General features: G+C 32.7%; 3 protein-coding genes across 7 annotated transcripts; all 3 read right to left on the bottom strand.

Moving 5' to 3' along the window:
• Positions 1 to 1,514: 1,514 nt before the first annotated feature.
• LOC137836803 (uncharacterized) lies at positions 1,515 to 2,513 on the bottom strand. Its single transcript, XM_068645547.1, has one exon. The coding sequence runs from the start codon at positions 2,217 to 2,219 to the stop codon at positions 1,665 to 1,667; it is 555 nt and encodes a 184-aa protein (XP_068501648.1). The 5' UTR covers positions 2,220 to 2,513; the 3' UTR covers positions 1,515 to 1,664.
• Positions 2,514 to 2,892: 379 nt separating this feature from the next.
• On the bottom strand, positions 2,893 to 8,623 carry LOC137836805 (xyloglucan O-acetyltransferase 4). 2 transcript variants are annotated; one of them, XM_068645548.2, is made up of 3 exons: positions 8,061 to 8,623; positions 7,435 to 7,724; positions 2,893 to 4,034 (listed from the first exon to the last, which is right to left on the bottom strand). In XM_068645548.2, the coding sequence occupies exons 1-3, from the start codon at positions 8,341 to 8,343 to the stop codon at positions 3,246 to 3,248; spliced, it is 1,362 nt and encodes a 453-aa protein (XP_068501649.1). In that variant the 5' UTR covers positions 8,344 to 8,623; the 3' UTR covers positions 2,893 to 3,245. The 2 variants fall into 2 exon arrangements, with proteins under 2 accessions (XP_068501649.1, XP_090157233.1); XM_090301107.1 differs by having other exon boundaries at positions 7,435 to 7,719; positions 8,061 to 8,541.
• A 3,128-nt stretch (positions 8,624 to 11,751) lies between these two features.
• Positions 11,752 to 18,839, bottom strand: LOC137836806 (uncharacterized). 4 transcript variants are annotated; one of them, XM_068645549.2, is made up of 4 exons: positions 18,256 to 18,839; positions 16,917 to 17,288; positions 12,559 to 16,828; positions 11,752 to 12,250 (listed from the first exon to the last, which is right to left on the bottom strand). In XM_068645549.2, the coding sequence occupies exons 1-3, from the start codon at positions 18,364 to 18,366 to the stop codon at positions 12,584 to 12,586; spliced, it is 4,728 nt and encodes a 1,575-aa protein (XP_068501650.2). In that variant the 5' UTR covers positions 18,367 to 18,839; the 3' UTR covers positions 11,752 to 12,250; positions 12,559 to 12,583. The 4 variants fall into 4 exon arrangements, with proteins under 4 accessions (XP_068501650.2, XP_068501652.2, XP_068501651.2 ...); XM_068645551.2 differs by having other exon boundaries at positions 18,295 to 18,818; XM_068645550.2 differs by having other exon boundaries at positions 12,559 to 16,819; positions 18,256 to 18,815.
• Between the last annotated feature and the right edge of the window lie 6,541 nt (positions 18,840 to 25,380).

Here is a 25,380-nt window from a genome sequence, read left to right on the forward strand (position 1 = left end):
AGAGTTTCTCATAAGAACTTTTAGAAGAAGAAAAACTGAAATTAATTTGTCTGTAAGTTAAAATTAGCTTAAGCACAATTCACAAGTTAAAAATAATAATTTAGAGAAATTATGAGAGAACTTCTACACATTAGCTTCATATTTTTCTCTCCTAAAAGTCCTTATATGACTCCGATACATGTGTGTGTTCTCTGGAGGATAATTAGAGGTGGCTCTAATATCATTTTAAAATGAGAGTTTAAGTTTCACTCAACCCACAAAACAGGCAAATAAGTTTCACTTATTTACTCTCATCAAAATTTAGAGTTTATCCCAATACATTCATTTTAAATGTGGGTTTAAATCTAAGATGTAGTACTTCATTATCATCAAGCTAGTTTAACAATAATTGCAACAACAATATTTTAAATAGAACCAATTACTCTACTCCAACAAAAATCTTTTACGGTAAATCAAGAAATACATAGCTCTTTACTCTTTTTAAAAGTAAACACAATCATGCATAAAGAAACAAAACTCAAATTTTCATGTCTTATCATAAGCACCTATAAAAAAAGAAAAACAAAATTTAGTTGAAATTCTCCATTGAATCAAAATAAATTTATGAGCTTAAATTTTATAAAATGATTTTAGCTCATACAGAAAAACACAATCCATTACTCACTTATTTCCTTATTATCCTATCCCATAACTGTTTGGGAGGAGTTTATCTAATCAGAACCTCAGAGTAAACATTGAGTTAACTTGTTTTCCAAAACCAATACTTAAAAGAGAAATAAAACAAAATAAATAAGGTCAAACAAATCAAAGTTCTCATAAATTTAAAAAAGAAAAATTAAAAGGGTAAACAGCTCAATTGGACCTCGAAAGTTTGAAGTGCTCAATAGAGTGAAGCTTTGTCATTTTAGTTCCTGAACGAAAAGAAAAATAAGAATAGGTCTCTATAACTTAATTGCTTATTATCACTTTAATCACCTACAAGTATGTTAATTATCACTCAAGTCTCATGGATTTTGTAATTTTGGGCTAAATTAAGCCACAAAGTGCACCTTCAACTACATTTACTGATTTTGGATCAATTACTCATTTAATTTCTATAATTGAACAAATTTTATCTCTTAGTTTCTATATTAAAAATAGTCTTTATTATGTTACTTTTAATCTCTTTTAATTCTTATGAATTTAAACAGTAGAAGCTAAAACACATTAAAAACAATAGAGAGACTAAACATGAACTAAAAAATATATTTGAGTATAAAAGAAAAACTATATAATTATAAAACTAAATGAATAATTAAACTTTAAATTGTATTTCTTCTAAGAATTACAATAACAGTGTCTTAACTATTTCCAGCACCCTAATAAAAACAACAACCACCTATCCAACTCAACAATTTAAGAAACTCTCTCTTTTCTAACATCTTCACAAGCAAACTTCAAAGTATTATCGTGCGTGTTAGGAATCAAACAAATTATAAGCTAATTTAAACCTATGAAAGTCAGCTAAGAATATGTTTAGACAAATTTTAGCATATGAGCTTCTATTAGAGAAAAAAAAAATTATATGAAAAAATATCTACAGATAACTAGAGCACAAGTTCATTCTAGTTTAATGGAGAAACTTGTTTCAGCCAGAAACTACAAATTAGTGCTAAAATAGGAGTTCAAGAGTCTACATTGTTGCCGAGCACAAAGGAGAAGAGTTCGCGAACCGGAGAGAACTGCACGAGCGCGATGTCCGTAGCGTAACCGGAAACCGGCAGTTTGAGTTCCCGCAAGAGGGAGAAAGCCTCGGGCATTCTGTTTTTGGGGACGTGGTGCGCGACCGAGCAGTACGGTATCCAGGAATTGAAGGCGAAATCGTCGGAGATCTCAAAGCCTTCTTTGCCAATGGCGTCGCAGAGGTGCGACTGGAATTCGAGGAGGGAGAGGGAGGGCGTGGGCGCGAGGAAGAGGAGGTTGTCGGCGTGGCTGGGGAAGGTGCCGACGGAGGAGAAGGAGAGAGAGAGAGGATCGTGCTTGGATGCGAAGGTTCTGAGAAGCGATTTGAGCTTGGAAGGTTCTAGAAAGGGGGCGGAGAAGAGCGTTATGTGAGGGCGCGACTCCATCTCGATGAGGTGAGTGGTGATTTGTCGGCGCGCGAGAACGTTCCAGGCCTTCAGCACCTGATTCTCCAACGCCGGATCCAAGTACAGTTCGATCGCGAACCCTTCCGACATCGAAACGCACTTCGATTCCCCTTAACCTAATTCCGATCTCTCTCCCAAACTCCCGCAAACGCCAGATTTCACCACCGATCGCAAATCCAACAACAACAAGAGATTGAAGAAGAACAAGAGAAAGCACTTTTCTGTAACGTGCGTTTCACGGAGGAATGAGAGAGTAAGGGTTTCGGAGAAGAACGTTGCGGTTACGATGGCGTTAGGTTTCAATGCGTGAAACTGTGCCACCGTTATGGCTGAATCGGGAAAAAGAAAAGGTGGTTATTACGTTGAAGATGAATGGTGTGTAGCATACGCAAGAAGAAGAGAATATAAATAGAAGGAAGAAAATGAGTAATTTTGTCTTGTTTTCGTTTATTTTTTTTCCAATAATTGCTTCATTTCTTAAACTTTAAAATCGTTAAAAAAAATATAGCACTCATAAAAGAATATGAAATATTTATTTCAAGAATTCATTCCCATTTAGACGAAATAAAAAAAATTAATCTTTTTATTTTTGCTTTTGTACGAACCCGTTACAATTTTTAATATTTTTTTTCAAGTGCTATAATTTGTATTAAATTATTCTTCTATCATTTTGAAAATTTAGGATAACACTAAATATCTTTTGTGATTAATTTACATAGAATCATAATAAGAGATAATTAAACAAGTTCTTACACCATAATGATAGATTCAAATGTTGATTGTAAAAAACTGTTAAAATTAAAACCATTGGATTTAAATGATACATTGAGTTCTATAGAAAGACAAACAAAAGACACTATGCAAACTAATAATTTGGCAAGTCAAAGATTGTTGGCCACTGAATCCTCTGGTATGGTCACAATCCTTCACTACAGCTAGCATCCACAATCAAAATTGCTTCAACTTCAGCCACAATTCAGAACCAGTGATCACAACTATAATGACACTACACTACTACCATTACTGTGTTCTAAAGAAAAGAATGCATGCATTTGTTTCTAACTATAAAAAGAATATGCATCTGTGATGTAAATGTTTGTAGCTACATATGAATGTTTAAGCCTGACTGAGATCAAATGCAGAGACCCTTTTGAGCACAGAAAACAACAACTCACTCCACATATCAACAGGCCCTGGCAAGCACCAATGAGTGCAATCATTGTAACCCCTCATCCACTTGTTCCCCCAGTGCTTACCAGGGTGCCCATCTGGTCTCATCAGCATGGCTCTTGCAACATCCACCACCTCAAACCTATCACCCTTTTCTTCACCTTCACTCCTTGCTCTCTCAAACTCCTCCATCTGAGCATTCCTCAGTTGCCATTCAAACTTCTCAAAATCCACCTCACTCTCACTCATTGGACCTGTCCTGTTGCAGTACCCTCCAGTGTTCCAAAACCCCTTCTCAAAGTGTGCTGATGCAAAGGTCCTCAACACTGTCACCATCCTCTTACTTCTGCACTCCTTGCACTCACTGATGTGTCTGAAGGCTGTTCTGAATGCTTTTCTCAAGGGGAAGTCCACGTTGTAGCTTGTGACATTTGGCTCGTTGCAGTACACACACCCTACTTCTTCTCCTCCTTCATGCAGATGCATCCCTCTGAAAAACCAGTGTCCATCTGAGATCACTGCATAGTCTAAGTTGGGGAGTTCGTTGGCCCAATCACTGTCTACCTTGTCCAGCTGCATGTCGAAGATGCTGGTGCCTGTGCCGTTCACCATTCTCTCCTCGCCTACTATCAGAAACCTGCTCCACAACATCATCAGAGTGAAGTCGTGGATGGGAAAATACCACTTGCGAAACCTGTCTTCTGAGTCCTTGTAAATGTCCTTCGGAAGTTCATTCTGCAAGGTTTTTCAACAAAATTCTCAGTGAACTTAGTTTTCTTAGTGTAATGTTCTTGGAATAGTGTAATGTTCTTGGAAAAATCTCTCTATTTATTTATTGTAGATACGCACTTGCATATTTGGTTTGGATCAATTGATAGTATCACATTAATCAATGAGATGAGAAACATGGCTTGTTAGAGAAAAAATAATATAACTGTTGACAGATAAAGGGTATGAATTATGTGTTTACACTGTAGGAATGTATAAAAAATCAAGGTAGATGAAGCAAAAAGTCAGCTTCATTCTCCATTAACTATGGTTTCTTTCTTAATTATCAGTTTCATAAGAAACACAACAAAGGAGGAGAGAGAAGAATCTATGCTATTTCAAATTCTCTACTGTTGATGACATGCTACTGATATTGACATAACATTATTCAGATTAAACATAACTGCAACAGTTGAAAAAAAAATATTTTTTCATAGAGGTGTACTATTTTTTATGATATTATCATAACCCTTCATAAGATATGAAACTATTGGAAAAAGAGAGAGAAAATGCAATTCATTAGTTATATCAGAAAAACTAGTGTGAAAATCATTAATTCTAAGTATCCAAATCTACTGCAAGTGTGAAAAATTCTCTTCTGAAAGTTGATTGGGTCAAAAGTTATTTACTGACGTGAGTCTCTTTCATCACACTTACACTTTTCTGCTGACAAATTCCATTGTTTTTCCCTATGCACGAGGGGAGAATATTTCGGAGTTTGAACTTGTTTTTGTCATAACTTTATTCACCAACTTGACTGAATTGTTAATACTAATAAATAAGCAATATGATGTGTTTATAATGTTATTTGAATTATACAAAAGTTAAATATTTATTATACTAAAAAACTCTAATGAAGATAATGCTGTATTATTATTATTAAATAATACTAGTATATTTCGAAAAATGGCTAAATAAAAATAAAAAAGCTTTTATTTTAAGAATAAAAAAAATTGACTGCTTTATTTTAAATTATTTAGATATTTTAGTGTTGGGTATTAAACTGATTATAAGATTTGGAATTAGTCAAATAAACACTGATGCCAATTTCACAACTAATAATCAATTAATTAGGAAATGATATTCAAATTATTCCTACCAACAACAAACTACAAAAGAAGTAAGCAAATTGACATCAATTAAATTTTCAACAATTTACTATTTTTTTCGCACATTGCATGTTGATTATCACGCAACTTCCCATTAGAGAAGAGTTCTTAATGTTGGGGTATTCAAAAGTAGCAAATAAATTGATTTTGGAAAATGAAAGTTGAAAACGTAAGATGGTTGAATTAAAATGTATGATCAAACTAACTATTGAACTGGAAAAAGTGAGTAAAATGATTTACAACAGCATAAATGGAGTGTAATGATAAAAGATAACAAGAATAGAAATGAAAATAATGAGAAATGAGTTTAAAAAACAAAATTACTAGGTGGTGAGTATAATTTCATGTAAGCCTAATAAAATAACCTTTAAAGTATAATAATAGAATATTACTCACCTTCCTAAACACTTTGTCTTCTATACCATCAATCATGTAGATAAATTAGGATGAAATTGGTGTATTTTAATAATTAGTCTCAACGAAATTAAGAAGAGAGTTTAAGAGTTTCTCTTTCTTTTTCTTATAGTCTTATAATACAATAATAGAATAACATTTTATTCAATAAAATATAACAAAAATTGAAGAAAATGAAGATTAGTTATTAGTTATAGAAAACAAGAGGTCGTTAAATAGAATAGAGAAGGGATCTCAAGAACTATCAGAGGAAGTCGTGATGGAGGTGATAAAATTGTCATAGTCTTCTGGTAGACCCTAAAATATCACTTTATTGTGATCTGCAATGGTAAGAGGTGCTCCAACGACGAACGTATCAACGATCTTCTTGATATTAAGAAAATACGTTGTGACAGTATGATCTCATTTTCGTGTTTTTAAATGTGAAGTGGTGCAAATACCAACCATTTGGTGAGAATGAAAGTAGACATGAACATTAGGATGAGGTGATCTTGTTGTTTGTAAGTTTTGAACACTAAACTAATCGTGCTAGAGGTAGCATCGAAGGCACAAGGAAACTGATGAGGAATACAAGAATCTTCCAAAAGAAGTGGGAAATATTGAAACCTTGAATGGTTGGATCAACTTGTTGTTGCCAAATAAAGAAGTTGTCTTCATATAGCTTTAGACTTATGGGTGTATTGAATGTTTTGCAAAGGAGCAAAAGAATGATCTCAGTTAGGTTCACACTCCAAAATTTATTAATCATCTCTCTCAGATAATAAAATGACATTTTGTAAAGAATGATATTTTGTCTTTGTAAGTTAAATTTTGAAATAGAGATTTGTATGTGTATCACACTCAAGCATATTTTCCCTTTCTACTCCTTTCAATCTTCCCTTCTATTTGTTGACAAGAATCACATTCTCTTTGTATGGAAGCAAAGAATTTGAGCTCCACCGAAAGCCCAAAACTATGCTACTCAAGTGTGCAACGTGTAAAGGAACTAATATAGCTTGAAATTCAATCACAATTTGGTTTAGGATTCTTGTTTCACCATAACTTCCTTAAACTAAGTTACCCAAATATCATTTTTTAATTGATTCATAATCATTAAGCTCAGATATTATATAGTATAGGACAATCACATGTTTAGATATCAATTTAATTATATTGCAATCGAGTCATTTATCATCTTAGATCATATAATAACATTGAAATTTTGTTAAAAAATATTAAGTTACTTGATATTAAAATATGAATTTTAATTAATGATTAGAGTATATTTATAATTAAATCTATCTATTAATTTAATTATATAAAATATGAAATAATATATTCATATTCTTATAAACTAAATTTATTGTAATATCTTGTTTGTAATAAGTGCAATAGATATTTTAATTCTGGTTTAATCACCTTGTAAAGTTTATTTTATTGAAACATAATAATAAAAGAGTATTTAAAACAAAACTAGAATGAGAAATAAATAATATATTAATTAAAATTACTAAATATACTGTAATGATTTTAATAAATTGATCAGATTGATTATGTAATAATGATATATTAAATTTGGTTATGATGTGGTTGTTAATAAAATGGCATGTTACATTTTTCACAATTTTAATTTTTAAAAGAAAAATTAAAAACTAAGTGAGAATTAAATCGAATTCTAATCATTAACAGAAGCAGAAGTAAATATCAAGAATACTGTATATGTTATCTAGAATTTTTTTATTTTTTTTAACTTTTCCTAATAGTGGTGCAAAGTTATTAGGGCAAAATTATTAATATGAATACCAAAAAGTGTTAAATTTGAGTAAATAACACAGAATTTGGTGTAATTACTATTAGATACTAACCTGTGACAAGAGACAGAGAAGAGAATCCATGTGGTTTCTGGCCACAGAGTCACCAATGAAAGCCATTGTTTTGCCACTAACCATTTGGAGGAAGTTCCTTGGATCAAACCTTGGAAGATCACATTCATCAGGCTTCCATCTCCAATTCAGAAAATCTCTGTCCTTTCTCCCATGCCTGAAACAGTTTTTGCTATCAGGGATTGAAGGGCAGCTTGAATTGGTGTAATAGGTTGATGACCCTTCCAATGCTTGGACCCAATGACCCTTAGAAAGGTCACATGGTTTCTGTTCTGCCCCAAAATAAAGAAAAGTACACAAATTTATGTAATGGGACAAATGCAGACCCACAAAATCAAGTTAACATAAACATAAACATAAAGGGTGGTGATCATAATCCATGATCATGATCATGATCAAGGAATTGAATCACAATTGAGATCCCAATTGCATCCCAATGTTTGTTTTTCTGAAAGATTAAAAATTTATGATATCACGGTTGTAACACCTTGTGGGTCATTAGAACTCTGAAAAAAACTTGATTTTGGGACGAAATCATGGTTGTGGACCCCTTTTTAAAAACCTGAACATGATCATGATGAAGAGTGTGTGATAATTTTGGAACATACCCTTTTGTGGTTGGGATGATGATGATGACTTTGTTGTGATGATGGCATGTTCTTGGTTTTGTGAGGGATTTTCAAAGAGGTCATGGCCTTGGTGGGGTGTGAGGATTGAAGGGTTGGGATTGTAGAGGAAGAACAAACAGAAAACAGAAGCCATTAAGAGAGTGGACAAGACAAAAGGCACTCCCTTCCCTAAGGTCAGACCAAGAAATCTCTCCCTTTTGCTATGATTATGATGCTTGTCCTGAAACATCGTACTGGATGTTTTCATGGTCTTCTCCAACATCCTTCTGACACTTAAGAGAGACAAAGGAGAGAAAATGGTGGGGTCAGTTCAATGTGAGAGAACAGAACTATCACACTCCAAAACTGTAATCATAATAATAATGAGATAAAACTTTGGTGTTCACAGAGTTTCTGTAGTTGTAACTGTTATGATGAGAGGAAAAACAAAAGTTGTGACTGCAATGGTGAAACTTAGGTTACACGAATGTTTTTTCTATGCCACACCAGTTGTACACACTGTACTGATCTGGAAAAACCAAGATAGAAATCATTGCAAAATTGTTTTTTTTTTTTACTTTTTCCTCACTTTATGATATATTTTGTTGCTTTCAATTCAATGCTGCTAAAAATAATTTAATTAAAACATTAATGAGGCAAAGAATTGTATTAACTGTCATTTACTTCTGATATATCACTTGCAATAAAACGGTTTTTGAATAATTAATTACTTTGAAAATCATTTTTAAGATGATTTCTGACAGACCAAAAGTATAAAAATCTGTAATTTATTCAAATTCACTAATTAATCAATAAATTCCATTAATGTTTCCTTCTGGTGTTTCATTTGGGATATTGTAATACATCAGATCTAACATATAGGGTAATAGAATATTTTTACAGTATTTGGAAATAAATTCAGTGATTTTATTTTTCAAAGTATTGACCAGTGTTAATTAGTTGTGATTTTTACATTTTTGACATCATAAGCCAAATTTAAGGTTGTGGAACAAGTTTCCACACATGTTGTTAGAGATGATTGAGTGATGACAGTTGATGGTGGCCCCTGATAAAGATGGGCCAGAAAAGTAAGGTTTAGAAAACTCACATTATTTTGTTTGTTAGAATTTGAAAAACTGTTTGTGGAAGAGCACAAAACTTGTGAAAGAGAAAGCATGGCATGCAATGAAAAGGGTACTTTTTTTTGTCAGAAGATAGCATTAAGGGTGGAATGTGACAGATGTCAAGGTACAAGTTAAGCAGAGCATGTGATGTTGTTGGGGTGTGGACCATTGTCATTCACAATTCTTACACTTTTTTTGCAGCTGAGGTTGTGTTGGTGGAGAGTGAATATGGTCATGGATTAGTGTAATGTAAGGCCTAAGACTACTTCAGAAGTGCTGGATCAAAACACCAACTACTATTCTGCAGTTTGACCCTTCTTTTGTGGAACATGGTTCATGAAAATTCAATCACAAATTAGTATTCAATTCAATCACATAATAATGACAAATATAGGTTAAAATGGGTGATTTAATAAACTTACATGATAAATTGACAACTTATATACAGTTACAGTCTTTAATATTATTATTTTAATATTTTTATATTATTTAATTATAAATTTATTATTTATTAATTTTTTTTCTAAATTCATCATATAAAAAATTGTATATAACTTTCATATGGTTGTCAAAATATAATTTCTTACATGGTAATGATGGAAAATTGGGTAGTGAGCTGTTTAAACTTTGTTATTGTTTAGAAGAATAAAAAAAATGAATAATATAATGAAAAGATGTCAAAAGAAATAAACTCCCTCATTTTTTAGTGTGGTTTAAGGTCTTTTGAAAATATCAATAAATATAATACAAAAATACTTTAAGAAAGTATTTATATGATTTTCTATTTTATCATTTTTATTTTTACATGGCCATAATAAATTCAAATATAAATTAAGAATTAAGTAAAGAATAAAAGTATAAATGACAAGAGGGATTTTATTTTGAGAATCACGGTTAAATAAAAATAAAATAAAAATTACAAATTTTTATAAGTATGACTTTTACAAAAAAAATTTATAGAAGTTAACAAATTTAATTATCATAATTACTATATGTGATGGAATAATAATGTGAAATTTTTATACTTTTGTGAGCATATCCATACTAGAAAGGAGTTGTAGAAAAAATACTATACAATAATACAACTTATTGAATGCATTCATGTGGTAAAAAAATACTACATGAATAATAGAACTTGTTGAATTGAAGTTGAAGATTAGAGTTATTGTTGGTCCATTTTCTTCACTAAAACATATCATGTATAAAGACATAGCTTATTACATGTAAATTTTTTAAATGTTTCCTTTTATCAGTTTCTAATTATAAATAAAAGATTCATCCATAAATGTCAGCGTTCAAGACCATAGATAAAATGATAACTTTTGTTTAGAAGGATAAAAAGTATTTTTTTTTTTTTAATGTTGAATGTTGAATGGGATCACTAAACAAAGGTGATAACAAGGTTTAATTTGTTTTATAGTAAAAAAATGATGTTGATGATATGTAACTTAAATTATTTACATAAACATGTTGATGATATTCCATAGTGTAAAATAAAATGAATCTAAATGTAATTAAGTTAAAATTAAAAGAAACACGTGTGGTAGGAAATTGAAATTATTTGAAGATATGTTGAGCTTAGTTTTGAGTCAACCTTCTTAGTGGATGGTGACATCGCATAAGTTGTCAGAAGTCAACAGCCTCCTTGCTATGAGTATGGTACGAGGCAGCATTTCATGTGGACCTTATCTCACGTTAATATTTATAATACTAATATAATTAATACCCATTCAAAAACAAGGAACTCATAGTGATCGATGGAAAATGGAATAATATCATGCCCTCCAATATGGTTTTATGTTTTAATATTTGTAGAGAAAATTAAATGGAAAATGTACATTATTGAGAAAATGTGTGAAGGGTTTCATGTTTTTATCTAATAATGAAGATAAAGTTTTAAGAAAAACCATAGTTTATAAGATTTTATTGTAAAAATTAAAAAATACAATAGATTTATGGTGTAAATTATATAAATGTAAAAATTGTAAAGGATGGAGGTGAAATGAGTTTGGGAAGAAATGGCAATTCCCAGGATATGTAAGTCTTGTTTTAGGATTTGGTTGGCATGTTATTAGGCAAGGAACCAATGATGACCAACTTGTAGCTAATTCAAAACAAACAAATTAATATCAAGTATCTCAATTTTACTGAATTTCTCTATTTCCAAGTTCTGACAACCAAGTGCCTCATGCTCATATCAAAGCATATTGAAACTCATTTTATGTCAAATTTATCAACCTAATGAACTGAAACATACAAAATCACTTGTACTCATAACATCATGTAAAAAATATTTACTTTAAATAACTTGGCGACTAAGATTAATTCTTGCTTGGAAGGAGGGTGCATATGATATGCCTGGCTGTGCAGCTGACTTGGTAGTACAATTCATTTTTTTCAAGGATAAGTATTGTAACAAGAATGAGTTAACGAATCACGAATTTATGTTGTAGCTAAAAACATCAAGGCATTGCCCATACAATAAAGGAAGAATTCAAAGAAACTCTATAAACAAATTCTAGTTATGATACCAAAAGAAAAAGGCGCAAGGTGCACGGCGATAACAATTAGAGTGAAGTGACACATAGGCCATGGTGGCTAACCTGTGCATATATCAATAACCAGAATGTGATAAGTGACAAAATTCGAAAGTCAAGACTACAGCAATAACTATATATGTAACAAAAGTTGAAAAAAAAATGATTTAAAGAAGACAAACTGGCCTCAAGCCTTAGCCAGTTCATACATCCAATCCTCTCCTTCCAAATGATCGAGAATGGATTGGGGTCGGTGCTGTTGCAGAACAGTCACAGTCAAACACTTGATGCCAATTTCTCTGATTCTAGGCGGCGGCATTATCACACCTGCTGTTTCAGTTAGATATCTACACAGGAAAAACTTATCTGCAAGCGACAATCTGGGAGCAGATTCATACAAAACAACTGCATCAGAGGATCTGGATCGCTTTATCAAGTCAGATATGAAGCAGCAAGAGTACCAACTCTGCTCATTGTCCATGGCTCAACACTCAAGTATCTCCAATTTATCAGACATTTTCCATAAAAGCTGCACCAGAACAGATACAAATTCAATACAGCAGATTCTTACAAAATAAGGAAATTGCATAGAAAAACATCAGTATAACGAACAAATACAGCCAGAAATTTGGCGCATGTATAGAGAACTATTCTTTTAACAAAATATGTTAAGATTCCAAGCAGACAAAATGGACGGTTATAGCCCATTTAAAAACGCCAAATACAAGGCAAACTCATGGAGAGAGAAAGAGAACTGATAATGAAATGACACCAAATCTCAGCCAAGAAATTACAGCAAAAAGATTAGGAGGGCCAGAGAGCATAAAAGTGGCTAACCTCTTTGTGTTGAGGAAACATGACACTATTGCCGTGAGTGTTGCTTATAACCGAATCTCTCAGCATCCCAACCACCATCAGGCTCTTTTCTTTTCAATGCAGCTCCTGCCATCTGAAGCATCTTCAAGTGGTCCTCAATCGAGGCTTGTGTGTTTGGGACAGACATTTGCCTCAATCCTGAAGGCAATCTATCATCCCTCCGTTCTGTATCTGCCACACCAGGGCCTGAATTAAGATCCAGACTTTGACTTCCCCATTTTCTGCTGTCAGGTATCACATTACTAGTACCACCTGGAAGACTCATAACATATGGACGGGGATACGTGGATGAAACAACACCACCAGGCCCAACTGGCTGTGAAGTCATGGTAGGAAAACATAGCCCGCCCACATTTGAGGAATCCATAAATGCAGTTGACCCAGAAAAGGAGTTTGAGGATAATGGAAAATTGGTTTCAAATGGAAATCCAGGATATGGAAAAGCTGTAGTGGATGGATAAGCAACAGCCGGAGAGGATGAAAGCACTGATCCCCTGTAGATTTCAGGACCGAAAGGACTGCTACCTGTAGGACCCATTATTCTTTGTGCCCCGGCACCACTGACATAACTCTGCTCCCCTCTACCAGGCAGAAGTGGCGGGACAGTAATTGCAGGATAGGAATTTCCTGGAGGAAACCATGCAGAATAATTCCCATATTCAGCATTGTTTGTTCTCGTGCTATGAACAGCACTTGGAAACGGTACACTGTTTTTCATCAGCTGACTACGTGCTGGGACTTCACTACCAACTTCTTCAAGACCAAGCCCATTATTTAAGTCAAAGTCTCTTGAGACACTTCCACCATTAGACAACCCACTAGACAATGACGGCTTGCTTGGTAAAGAAGGAATATCCAGTTTGCTTATAGAGAAAGAACCAATTTCAGGAGTGTCATCGACTCTATTTAAATCAAGATCGAGTCCCACACTACGATCATGTGGTCCAGATTCTAAAGAACCATGTGAACCAACATCCTCAAAACATCTTTCATCTGCCACATTTAAGTCAAAATCTAAGGGAGCACGGCTTTGTTTGATAGAAGTGACTTCAACAGAAGTAATATCATTAGTAGAGGACTGCATCTCAGCATTTTTCCTAGGTTCAGCTGGTCGAAATGCACTGGTAGCAGCAGATCCTTTCCATCCAAGCTCCCCCTTCATCCTCAATGGGTTTTCTGGTGGAATAACCGGCCCTTTAGCAGCAGATGCCACTGTAATTGAAGGGTGGAAGCCACCAGAGATGGACGAAATGGGAAAAGGCAACGGGCAAGGAACATGGACTGCAGATGATGTGATAGGATCTTCCTGTCTGGCAATCTCCCCTTGGCTTGCGTCATCAAAAGGAAAGCCTTCATTTAAATCAAAGTCAAGTTTTACAGTTGCATCAGCACCAGATGCAGAGTATGCATGCCTCTCTCCTGAAACTTCAGACGGATTTGCATCTAGCTTTTGCTCACATGATTTGGACACTTCATTTTCTTTCCTAGACATTGTTTGTAAATCTGGCTGAACTGATGATGAACCAGAACACTGACCAATGGCCTCTTTTCTGCCCATATTATCTTCAGCACAATCATTAGAATCATCTGGAGAAGAAGAATCCTGCTCCCTTCGTCTTTCGTCAGGCTCAATCACTACTGACTTCATGTCATCAGCATTTTCATCCATGGGTACCATTAAAGCATTACCAGAGGCAGGTAACTCCTTTTTTAAATATATAGACTCAGAGTTTTCAGCAGTTGGAGAGGTCTTTTGCACTAGTATTCCTGTACCTGTTGCTTTCTCCACACTAATATGGTTCTCATTATCCACACTTGAAGTTAAATCAGGCTTCTTTTCACCTGATTCGTTTTCTGACTCAACATTGGTAAAAGGTTTTGAAACCAACATTTTCTCATTCTCAATGATCTCCTCTTTCATGTGATCAACCTTCTGATCATCATCAAAAGAGGAAGCCCTTGGCTTTAGTTTAGAGTCTGAAACTCCAGCGTCTGCATTACTCTCCTTTTTAGGAGTCAGTATAGTTACAGAAGCATCTTCTATGGTTTCGAGCCGTAAGCATGGACCTTCAACATTTTGTAACAAATCTGTAGAGGAGACATTTATACGAGTATCGTGGGAAGATGAAATGGTTTCACCATCCCCTGGAAAATCACGTGACACTGTCATGGCAGGATGCCTCAATTCATTTTTTATCTGCGATGAATCAACTGTATTCAAAGGATGCTCTCCTGTAGCCCTACCATTCAACTCTGAAAGAGTGCGAACAGCTGCTTCACCAGAATGCTTTAACTTTAAATCATTGCCAGAGCATTGTTCATCTCCTGCAGGAGACGACTTTCTCTCGGGGGATGCCACAGGTGATGCATTTTCCGATCTGGATATTTCCCCCGCAGCCACAGTAGCAAGTAGGTTCATCCCATCATCTCCATGGGAAACGGATGAACTTGCTTCAGAAAATTTTACACAGCTTTCAACCAATGCATTCATGGGGCTTAAAGAAGCATCATAAGTCTGCCCTGATCTGGAAACAAATCCAGATGGCAAACTAGTTGGTTTTGATGTTTCTAATACCTTGTCACTATCTTCAATTGCCCTGCATCGCTCATCAACTATTGGAGTGCCCTTATTTTCATCACCAATCAAAGCTTCATTAGCATCACAAGATTCATTTATCATATTTGACACATGGGTCAGCAAACACTCGGTCTTAGTTTTCAATCTTCTGTCCTGATTATCATTCAGGTCAGCAGGAGACAAAGCTTTACTGCTCGTTGTTGCTGGTTCTTCAAAAGAGCCTCCGCTAGCTCCCCTTGAAGGACTGCGACCAGTGTTTGGCAACCTGAGAATCAATCGCTGGTTATTCCCTTGATCGGCAAGGGGCTGGTCAACTGATTTTTCATGGGATGCTCGAGTTGGTGATACTTTCTCAGTCGGTGAATTTCTGGTTGAAATTTTTGCAGAGTTGTGCTCCTTCTGACCTACTGCACCAGGCCCGTGTATACCATTGCTTGACTTGCGAGTTCGAGATGCACAACCATGAATTTTACTAGCACTCATTGACACTGCAGTGGAGCTCTTCGCATCTTCCCTGCAAGAACCAATAGTTTTAGCATGTTCACTAGAACAAGTTATACTGTTATTTTGAGATTGACTGGAACTGCTGCTCCTCTCCTCTTTGATAGGTGTCAGAGGCAGATCTGCCGTTGCAGCTCCAACAAAGACTTTACTGTTTTGATCTTTTGAGTTCATGCCCACTGAGGTAGTCAATGATTTAGTAGAGCCAGGAGATGAAGACTTGGACAAAGCTTCTCCAGAACTTAACTTAGATTGGGAACTTTTAGATAATGAGGGTTGAATAGCAGGGCTCTTCACAACGTTATCAGAGGATCCCCCTGTTTTCCTATTTCCAACATGAGGAGACTCAGAGTTTGCTGGCTTTGCTGGCCAAGAAACAGCACGGTTCGAACCAGACTTTGAATCATTCATGTTCATTTCAGCTTCCACACGCCTCTTCCATGTGTCTACTAAACTCCTAGCTTTCCTCTGAATTTCAGCATTTTTGTGGGTGCGTAAATGATTGACAGACTTTCCAACATTACAGGTCTGCAGTGCATGAAGGTTCACAGGAAGCTTATCCAATGCACGCAGTAAAGCTAACAAAAATTCATCAACAGACTTATCACTTTCTTTGGGCATATTCCCATCACCAATTTTGCCCTTATGGACCTCCTGCAGCCATTCATCCAACACAGGTAAACCCCTGAGCTGTACAAACCAACCCAGACAGTCGTACCGGTCTGTAAGTGCAATTACATCGACAAGCATTATCCGCCCAGGTAAATCTATTTTTTTATCAGCGCTGTCAGGCTGCATAAGCTGTACCAGTTTTTCAACTCCTTCAAAGTCCACAAGCCCACCTTTATCAGTTATTTTAGCAATCTCAGACTTTAACATGCTCTCCGGTCTAAACTGACCAGAGTCTCCATCTTCAATCTTAAATAACCGCTCCTTTTTAGATGAATCAGAACCCTGATCCCGCTCTCTCTTTTTACCCTTACCCTGTGCACCAAAGGAAGAACTATTTTGTATGTTGTCAGAACCAGATTTCAATGACTGTGTTGATGCTGGACCATTCAAGGGTTTTGGAGAACGGCCTCCTGACTGCACAGCCCCATGCATTTCTAGTTTTGTCTTATCTAATAGCTGGTTAACTTCTTCCTGTTGTTCCTAAATTCATCAACAGACCAAAAAAATGTATAAATAAAATCATTATATACAATATAACAGGACGGAAAGAGAATATAAGAAAACTAACATTAAGGTAGTCCTTATCAGTTAGCCACCATAAACAGTTGTTCTCAATGTCATAAACTCGTCGACAGACAAATGCGGATATCCCTGAAGGAAGTTCAACACCTTTACGAAGAAACGCGACTTTACACGGATGGAGTAATGATGCAGCAGGTGTTTCATCCTTGTGAAAGGAGTAAAAAACTTCGTTCGGTGCAGCTTCCAGCACAATTCCTTTAGCAAGTTTCAAATCAGCAGGTCGGTAAAGCCAATGCACTTCTAAACTTGGACTTTCTTGTTTATCATACGATAACTTGCGAATTATTCCAATAAAAGGAGGGGAGTCCCTAGGTGGCTTGAAGAGTGCACAATCACCAGCGCGAATCTTGCGTCCATCCTACAATGATCATAAACAGTGATTAAATAAAATAAATCTACTACTAATCAAGCAAAAGGCAATGGCTGTGAATAGAAATATATTATGAACGTTGTTGAAGCAAATAAAATTAAGAGAAGAATCCCAGTGTAGAAACAATAACAGATAACAAAGTAATTAGTTATCAAATGCAGACAGCAACCATTACAAACAACAAAAGGTCGAAGATAGGAATTGGCTATATATGGAGAAATTCAGAATCAGATACCAAGCATACAATTTACACACTGGATTTAAAATCGTATTACAAGTTTTAGCAAAAACGAGAATTCTTAAACAAAGTTTGCCACTCAAATGTTATCATTAATACATTAAATAACACAGTAGACCAGTAAATGTCATAAAGGCGGAACCATCCACTAGATTTCACCCAAAAATACCAGTTGGAAAATAAAGTCTAGTAAAAAATAATGTAGCAAACCATGAATCAAACCATCAAAATACAGGTAGAACACAAGCTTTAAAAAAATCAGAGAAAAAGATAACATTTTCCCCAAATCAACAAAGACGAATCCCGTACCAAAACCCCAACAACAACTTCCGTTCAAACGTAGAGGAAATTTCCATCATTCACACACAAGTAATCTCCAAAATCCAAAAAAAAAAAAACAAATAAATAAAAACCCACGACTCGTCTGGATTAAGATCGAGGAAAACGAAGACCCACAAGCGATAAAAACCTTTACCATCACAGTAAACAAAACCGGAAAATTAGGTCAAACCGAAAAAACACGAACACAAAAATTTGAAACAATCAAGTTCCCCAGGTTTCTTCAATTAAGATCAGAACTACACTTTTTAATGAAAAAAATTGAGAAAATCGAGAGACAGACGAAGAACCAAAAAGGGTGTGTAGAGAAAATTGAGCGAAAAGGCAGCGAAAGATTACAAACGGTTTAGATTTATATTTATATATATTTATATATACTTTGCATATAAATTGAGACGGTGAAGAATCGATGGCTACAGTGGTCGCGTTAGCAGGTACAGGCCACATGTGCCGATTGTGTTTCCACTGGTCACCAGCACACCCATGCATAATCCTCCATCTTCCGTGTCGATCCCAGCTTCGTCCCTGAAAAGAAACATCAATTCGAAACCGAATTCGCACGCCTCGTCCTGGAAACCCTAGATTTGGAAGGAGCGCAGAAGGGGGAAACCCTAGATCAAGCGCGGCATCGCAGATCTCCTCCTCCAATCCGCCTTGGGCGAGGAAGTAAAAGGGGATTTTAGGGCTCGGTTAAGGGCGTTCCCAATGATCGGCTATGGAAAGGGAAAGGGTTCTTCTTCTCGTTACAGATCGAGCGATCGCTCTGGAAACTACGGAAATCCAGAGATTTTGTGCGAAGGAATAGCGAGATGAGAGAGAAATCGCGAGAAGAGAGAGAAAGGGTTGGGTGAAGAAGCTGTTGTCCTTCACTCACGCGAAACGGTGAGATTTTGTTGAAGGGAAATTTGGGAGAAAATTTTTAGAGAAGAAGAGAATACACAAAACAGTAGAAAAATAAATATAAATAATAATAATAAAATAGAAATATTATATATTTTATTGAAATCTATGATCCCACACAACTAAAACGACGACGTAGATACGCTAAACGACACCGTCTACTGCTGCTTCCGTTACGGATACACGTGTCTTCTGCGTCTATCTTACTCTCTTCGACAACCTTTTACTTCTTAATATTATACAATATAATAAATTAATTTTTTTAGAAGTAAATAAAAAATAGATAATATTTTATAAAAAATAAATATCATTACATCTGTAACAAAGTTATAAAAAAAAAATTGTTTAAGGAAAAAATAAATTTGTACGGTTATACAAATTAACAGTATATTTAAATTTTATCATTATTATTAAGCTTAAATTTTATTTTAGTGTTAGATATCAATGATTTATTTATTTTATTATTTGATATTACTTTTTCAGATACCAAAACTTTAAGGTTGATTTGATGGTACCCAGTTCAAAAAAATAGATATTAGGGACTTGAGTTTATACTCTTTTTTTTATATTATTAATAATTATAGAGTTTTAATTATATGATCATAACTATGGTAGTATAATATAGTAATATTTTAATTTATAAACTCAAATGGAAGCATGGTATAATATGTTCCTTTTATGGAGATGGATGATGACTTTTGTGTATAATTAACATTGCAGCTACTAATTTTGCATGACATGCCAAGTCTTTGTTTGATGTATATGGAGTAGCAAATGATGGGCCTCTTCAATTATCCTGGGGTTATACTATTTTCTGCTACTATAATTAATTAATTTCCTAATATTATGAGGGTTTTTTTATTGAAATATTTTATAAATATAGATGTTGAGACATTAATTCTGATGTTTGTTAGAAGAATTTTAGTAGATTCTCATTGAAATAAATTATGTATATGCAGTTTTTGTTTTCATGTTATTGTCCTAAGAAAATATGGGAAGTTATTAATTGAATATTTCATTATACTTTTGTTTTTTTAGTTTAATTATCTTGAACTTTAAAAAGTATTTACAAAAAATATAAACAAATTAACAAAACATATTTAAAAACCTAGTAGAATAGTTAGATTTAGTTTATCGAATGAGACTAGGTTTAGGAGTAGAATAATTAGCTTTAATTTATTGAATGGGATTATGTTTAGGGGATGCTAGAATTTCAAAATTGTACAATGATTTTTGTATGACTAAAATGAGTTGAAATTGTTTGAACATGAAATTTGTGCAGTGAGTGGACGTGTTTGTGCAATTTAAACTTGTTGAAAATGTGCATAATGATAACTTTCACTTTTGAGTTGATTTTAAAAGATAATGCAAAATTATAATTTCAACATAATCTGTGAATTATATCCAATGTGTTAATATTACTCTTATACTTAAATTTGCTTCACAAATTGTAATGTGTTTAGCAAAATCTTTCTAAATTTGCTTAGCAAATTGAAGTTCGCCCAACAAATTTAGACTCAAACTCAAAAATTATTAAATGACGCATAGGATTTTAATTCGCCAAGTGATACAATTCTTCTCAATAAATTTGTCATGTTTCTTAATGTTATATTTGATTGAACATATTAAGGAATGTTTATGAATTAGCTGACAAGTGAATATAAAAAACTTATAATATGCTAAAATCGAATTGTTTAAGTCATATGCCTAGGATGATGTGTTGTGGAAAATAGACAAAATATATAAGAAAAATGAGTTGAATTGTGTATTTAAGATTTTTAAAAAAATTTCACAAAGTAGTGTTTGATAAGAGTGATCATAAAATTTTTAATATTGGATAAACGAACTGTCAGATAGTTTCTCGCAAGAGATGCGTTTGACGAACCTCACCTGACGCAACTTGAAGAGGAAAGATGCATATCAAAAAGACTTTTTAATACTTGAAAATACATAATATGTACTTTAAAAAGACAAGAGTTAAGAGATATTTATGTAATGAACTTTTATATTGGTTCATATCATACTATGTCCAATTATTGATCAGCACGATCAAGTTCCACTAATGCAGGTTAACATTTCAAGGTACATGATAGATGTTATTTAGACTTAACCACTTATAACTACACAATAAGTACTTTTTTTGGATACAACCACTCCTAGCTAAACACATAAAGTATTCTCTGTACACAACCACTTTTAGAAATCAACAAGTCTTGTCATATGAGGATGTATTTTCTAAAGAGGGGACTATGTCATGATGAGAACATGGTAATGTGATGGGAGCAGATCTCCGAGTGCTATTTTTTATACACTGGTTTTACGGAAATAGAATAAAGTGTCTATGTGTGAATGTTAGTGGATTTCTGGCATGAGTTATGTTTAACATGTGGAAAATTATAGACAAATTGATTTTATAATACATGAAAGGTTATAATTGTATTCAATAATTAGCATGAAGTGTGATGTTACATATGTGGTGAAACAAATTAAAATATATTATAATATTATTGAATGATTATCAATTATAGAAATGTATTGAAATTTAAAAAATACTAGTTTACTGTTAACTATCGTTTTGCTGCCAAATTAAAATGATTTCAACATAAACTTGTCTAAAGTTAGAGATATGATATAGTATAATTGTGGTCAGATGTCCAAGGTCGTTTTTCAACAAGTTCAATAATAAAATTAGATCAATTTTGATGTAAAAATACATTGTTCAATAATATATACGTTGAAGAAAACAAACATTTAATTAATATAATGGAGAATGAAACTATTAATCGTGATATAGTATTAGTTTATTATATAAAAAGTTAAGATCAAATAAATATACTAATAATAAATTATTCAAATCAAACCACAAAAACTAGTTTAATTTGATTTAGATTTTTTTTTTCAATTTTAAACTGAATCACATAATTTTTATGTTTGTTTCGAATGTATTTTATCCAAAATTTGAACCAAATCACATAGTAAATGTCTCTTATATTCATCCACACGTGTTTTATAAATTTAATTTTGTTTTATAATTTATCGTATTAATTTGTTAATAATTTATTTTGTTAAGACCAATTAAAATATTAAAAATATAACATCAGTTAAAAATAAAGATATTTTATAGTATACTTAAAAAAAATATACAAGTTTTAAATATTAACAAAATAAATTAAAGTTGTATAAACAATAAAAAATTATTTATTTATTAAATCCATGTAATTTTCTAGAATGCATTTAACCAAAGAAAAATTTCAAAACTAATAAATCCTTAGTTTTGATTGCACATGCACAATATTTCACATTAGAAGTCAAACAGGAAACTAAAATTGAAGCAATTTAACTTTTAATTTTTAGACAAATGAATCAATTAAGTTTTTAGGCAATTTGTCATTGAAATTTTTAATTTGATGTAATGAACCATTTAACTTTGCAATTTGAAACTGAATATCTCTGTATTAAAATAATTTGAAGAATTTGATTTAATTGCTTTGATTGGAAATTAATTACATAATTAAATTGTATACAAATTAATTGAATAGGGTATAAATGTAGAAGGAGGTGCATAAATAGATTATGTCCATGATGTATAATTAACTATACCTAAAGTCATAATTATTCACCTCTTAGCACCTCTTCAACAATTATGGAATAGTTCTTATGTTAAAACTTTATGTTTTATAAATATATTTTTTAAGGTAAAAACTTTGTGTTTTAATATATATTTTAAAAAATAAATTATTTAAATTTAAAATGCCAAACAATGTTTTTTATATATTATTTATAGTTAATTTGTCAAACAAATTATTTATTTCTTTTATTTCGTGTTTGTTACGAACATGAGACATTTTACATGTTTAAATTAAATTTAGTTCCTGCTACATTGTTTTCATTTACACATTACTCTTTTTTAAACAATATTTAAATTTGAATTCTAATTCAAATTTCTCATATTACAATTTTGTTTTTGCTTTTTTTTTATATTCGTATGTAAATAAAATTAAAGATGATCATATCATTATTGAATCTCTAATCATTATTAGAAGTACTATTATTTAATGAGTATGCAAAATGCATAATGACTTTTTTTTTTCTCCTCCCTTTTTTGTTTATTTCTAAATATTTTGGTTTAATAAATCTCTCATATAACCCTATTATGAACTCTTTCTTCATTTTTTTTCTTTAATTCCATTTTCTTCCATCTGATTTAATTGCAACATTATTTTAATTAGTTGATTTTGATACATACATTTTAAAAAGAGCTATTTCACTGTCTTTAATTTTGATTGCTCGATTATATTTCAAGTATACACGAAAACTAGATAATTTTTATCTAATTGTTAGCTTACCATTTAATTTTTTAATATTTTGATGTGTCAAATTTATTAATTGTTTAGTTTAAGGTTGGATAATGTTTTCTCATAAATTACTTTGTTTATTTAAATCCAACATTAGTAATAATTAATCAGATATCAATTAGTTTTTTTTTTATCAACAATAAGAATTGAATAACAGGAATCACTTAAGGGTGATTCAACCTTAAACATACCTATACAATATAATCCAACTTCTTAAGCCACCCAAACCACCACAATGAAAGAGCCCATATTAATCTACCACTAAAAACCACGTATTAGCACATTACAAACCTAGTACAAACTCACTACGAACATATCAAGAAGCAAAAGAGCAACAAGCCTTAGCCACCAACCCAACAACCCACAAAAACCAACATCCAACAAAATACATAAACTATCACCCTAAAAAGTAACAGGCCAATTATATCGAATTCAAACAAGACAAGGGGGCAAGACACCAATCAGAGAAGGAAAAGCAAGCAGAAGGTATTTTAGAAGTTACCAGGACCAAGCCTTCAATTGAGCCAAAGTAAAGATTTCTGAAAGATCCACCACACCTTCTTTAAAAATAACCTTGTTCCTATGACATCAAATCTCACTAACCATCGAAATCCACAGGCTTCCCAAGATATAGTTGAAAGGCTTTTTAGCATTACAAAATTACGTGAAATGAGCAATAGGATTGATGATGGGAGCGACCGACGACACTCCTAACCACACGGAACATTGAACCCAAACAAGCCAAGCAATTCTACAGTGAAGAGTAAATGACTAGTAGATTCCTCCTTCAACCTACAAAAGCAACAAACTAAAACATCAGTCTTCACCCCGCGTCGCGCCAAGTTAACTTTAGTAGCAATTTTGTTTTCCAACACCCTCCACGCCAGAACCTGGGCCGCAGGTAAAGCCTTAATACTCCAGAAAAATTTGTACAAATTTGACAATTCCCCTTCGTTATGTCCCCTTAAAACACCATAGACAAATTTAACCGAGAATTCAGGAGACTCACCATAGACAGATTTAACCGATATATCAATTAGTTATTAAGGTTTTAGTTACCAACTAATGTAGATTATAAAATTGGTAGCCAAACCATTGGTAGTTAATTAGATATTACTAACTAATCAAATATCAATTTAGAGACTAATTTATAAATTTTTTTAATAATAAAAATTATTTTAGAACATACTAATACTTTTATTAATTTATAAAATATTACGTAATTTAGTCAACACATAACTAATTATTTTTTATTTAATAATTTTCTTGTAATATTATTTATAGATAACCCTAACCCTAAAGAATTATAAATAAAATGAGATAAGTGATGGAGGGTTGTAAGATTGTTCTAAAGAGCAAGATCTAGAAAATAAGTAAAAGGTGGATCTGGGTTGTGGGCAAAGAAAAAAGTAGAAAGGAAGTGTGATTTGATTTTTGTATTGTATTATTGTAAGAACAGGAAGAACATGAAGAACAGGAAGAAGAGAAGAGAGAGCAGTTTATGGTTAGAAAAAGATGGGTTTTAACACAGAAACCAAAACAACGATATTTGTAGCAGAATCAAAATCCAATGAATTTGAGAAGGTGTAGGTCCACACACTGCATCATCATGCAAGGTACTCATGATAGTGATAACTCACACAAACACACACCATGCAGAGGCACCTACATTAATTCACCCTCTCATTTCACTTTTCAAATTTAACCATTCATCAAACTCTTTTCATGCTTCCCTAGATAATCAAACAAACAAAAAAGTTAGTTTAAAATTATAAATTATATTTTGTAGCTATCATGATTTTAATGTTAATATTTTAAATTATAAATTAGTATCTAAAAGATTAATGTAAACTAATTTAGAATATAAGGTAATAAGTAGCTAAAATCTTAATAATTAGATATTAATTTAAAAGTTGTTTTATAATTTTTTTTATTAATAATAGAAATTACTTTAGATACCAATAATTTTTTAGTGTCTAAATACTATCTAATTTAGTATATATAGTGATTAATTATTTTTTATCTTTATATTCAATTTTTATTTAATGATTTTTTTTTAAAAAAAATTATTTAAAAGACTCTTCTTATCTCCCTCGTCTAATACATTAATATTTTTTTATTATATTTAGTGAGACATATTCTCTTAATCATTTATTTCCCACACTCAAAAGTTTCTTTTTTAATATTTTATTGTATAATGTTGTTTCTAAGCTATTTCTACTTGAGAGATATTGATAGAATAATAAAT

Source organism: Phaseolus vulgaris, chromosome 4 (genome assembly GCF_051622355.1).
Source record: "Phaseolus vulgaris cultivar YP4 chromosome 4, ASM5162235v1, whole genome shotgun sequence".
In the NCBI taxonomy this organism is placed as follows: Eukaryota; Viridiplantae; Streptophyta; class Magnoliopsida; order Fabales; family Fabaceae; genus Phaseolus; species Phaseolus vulgaris.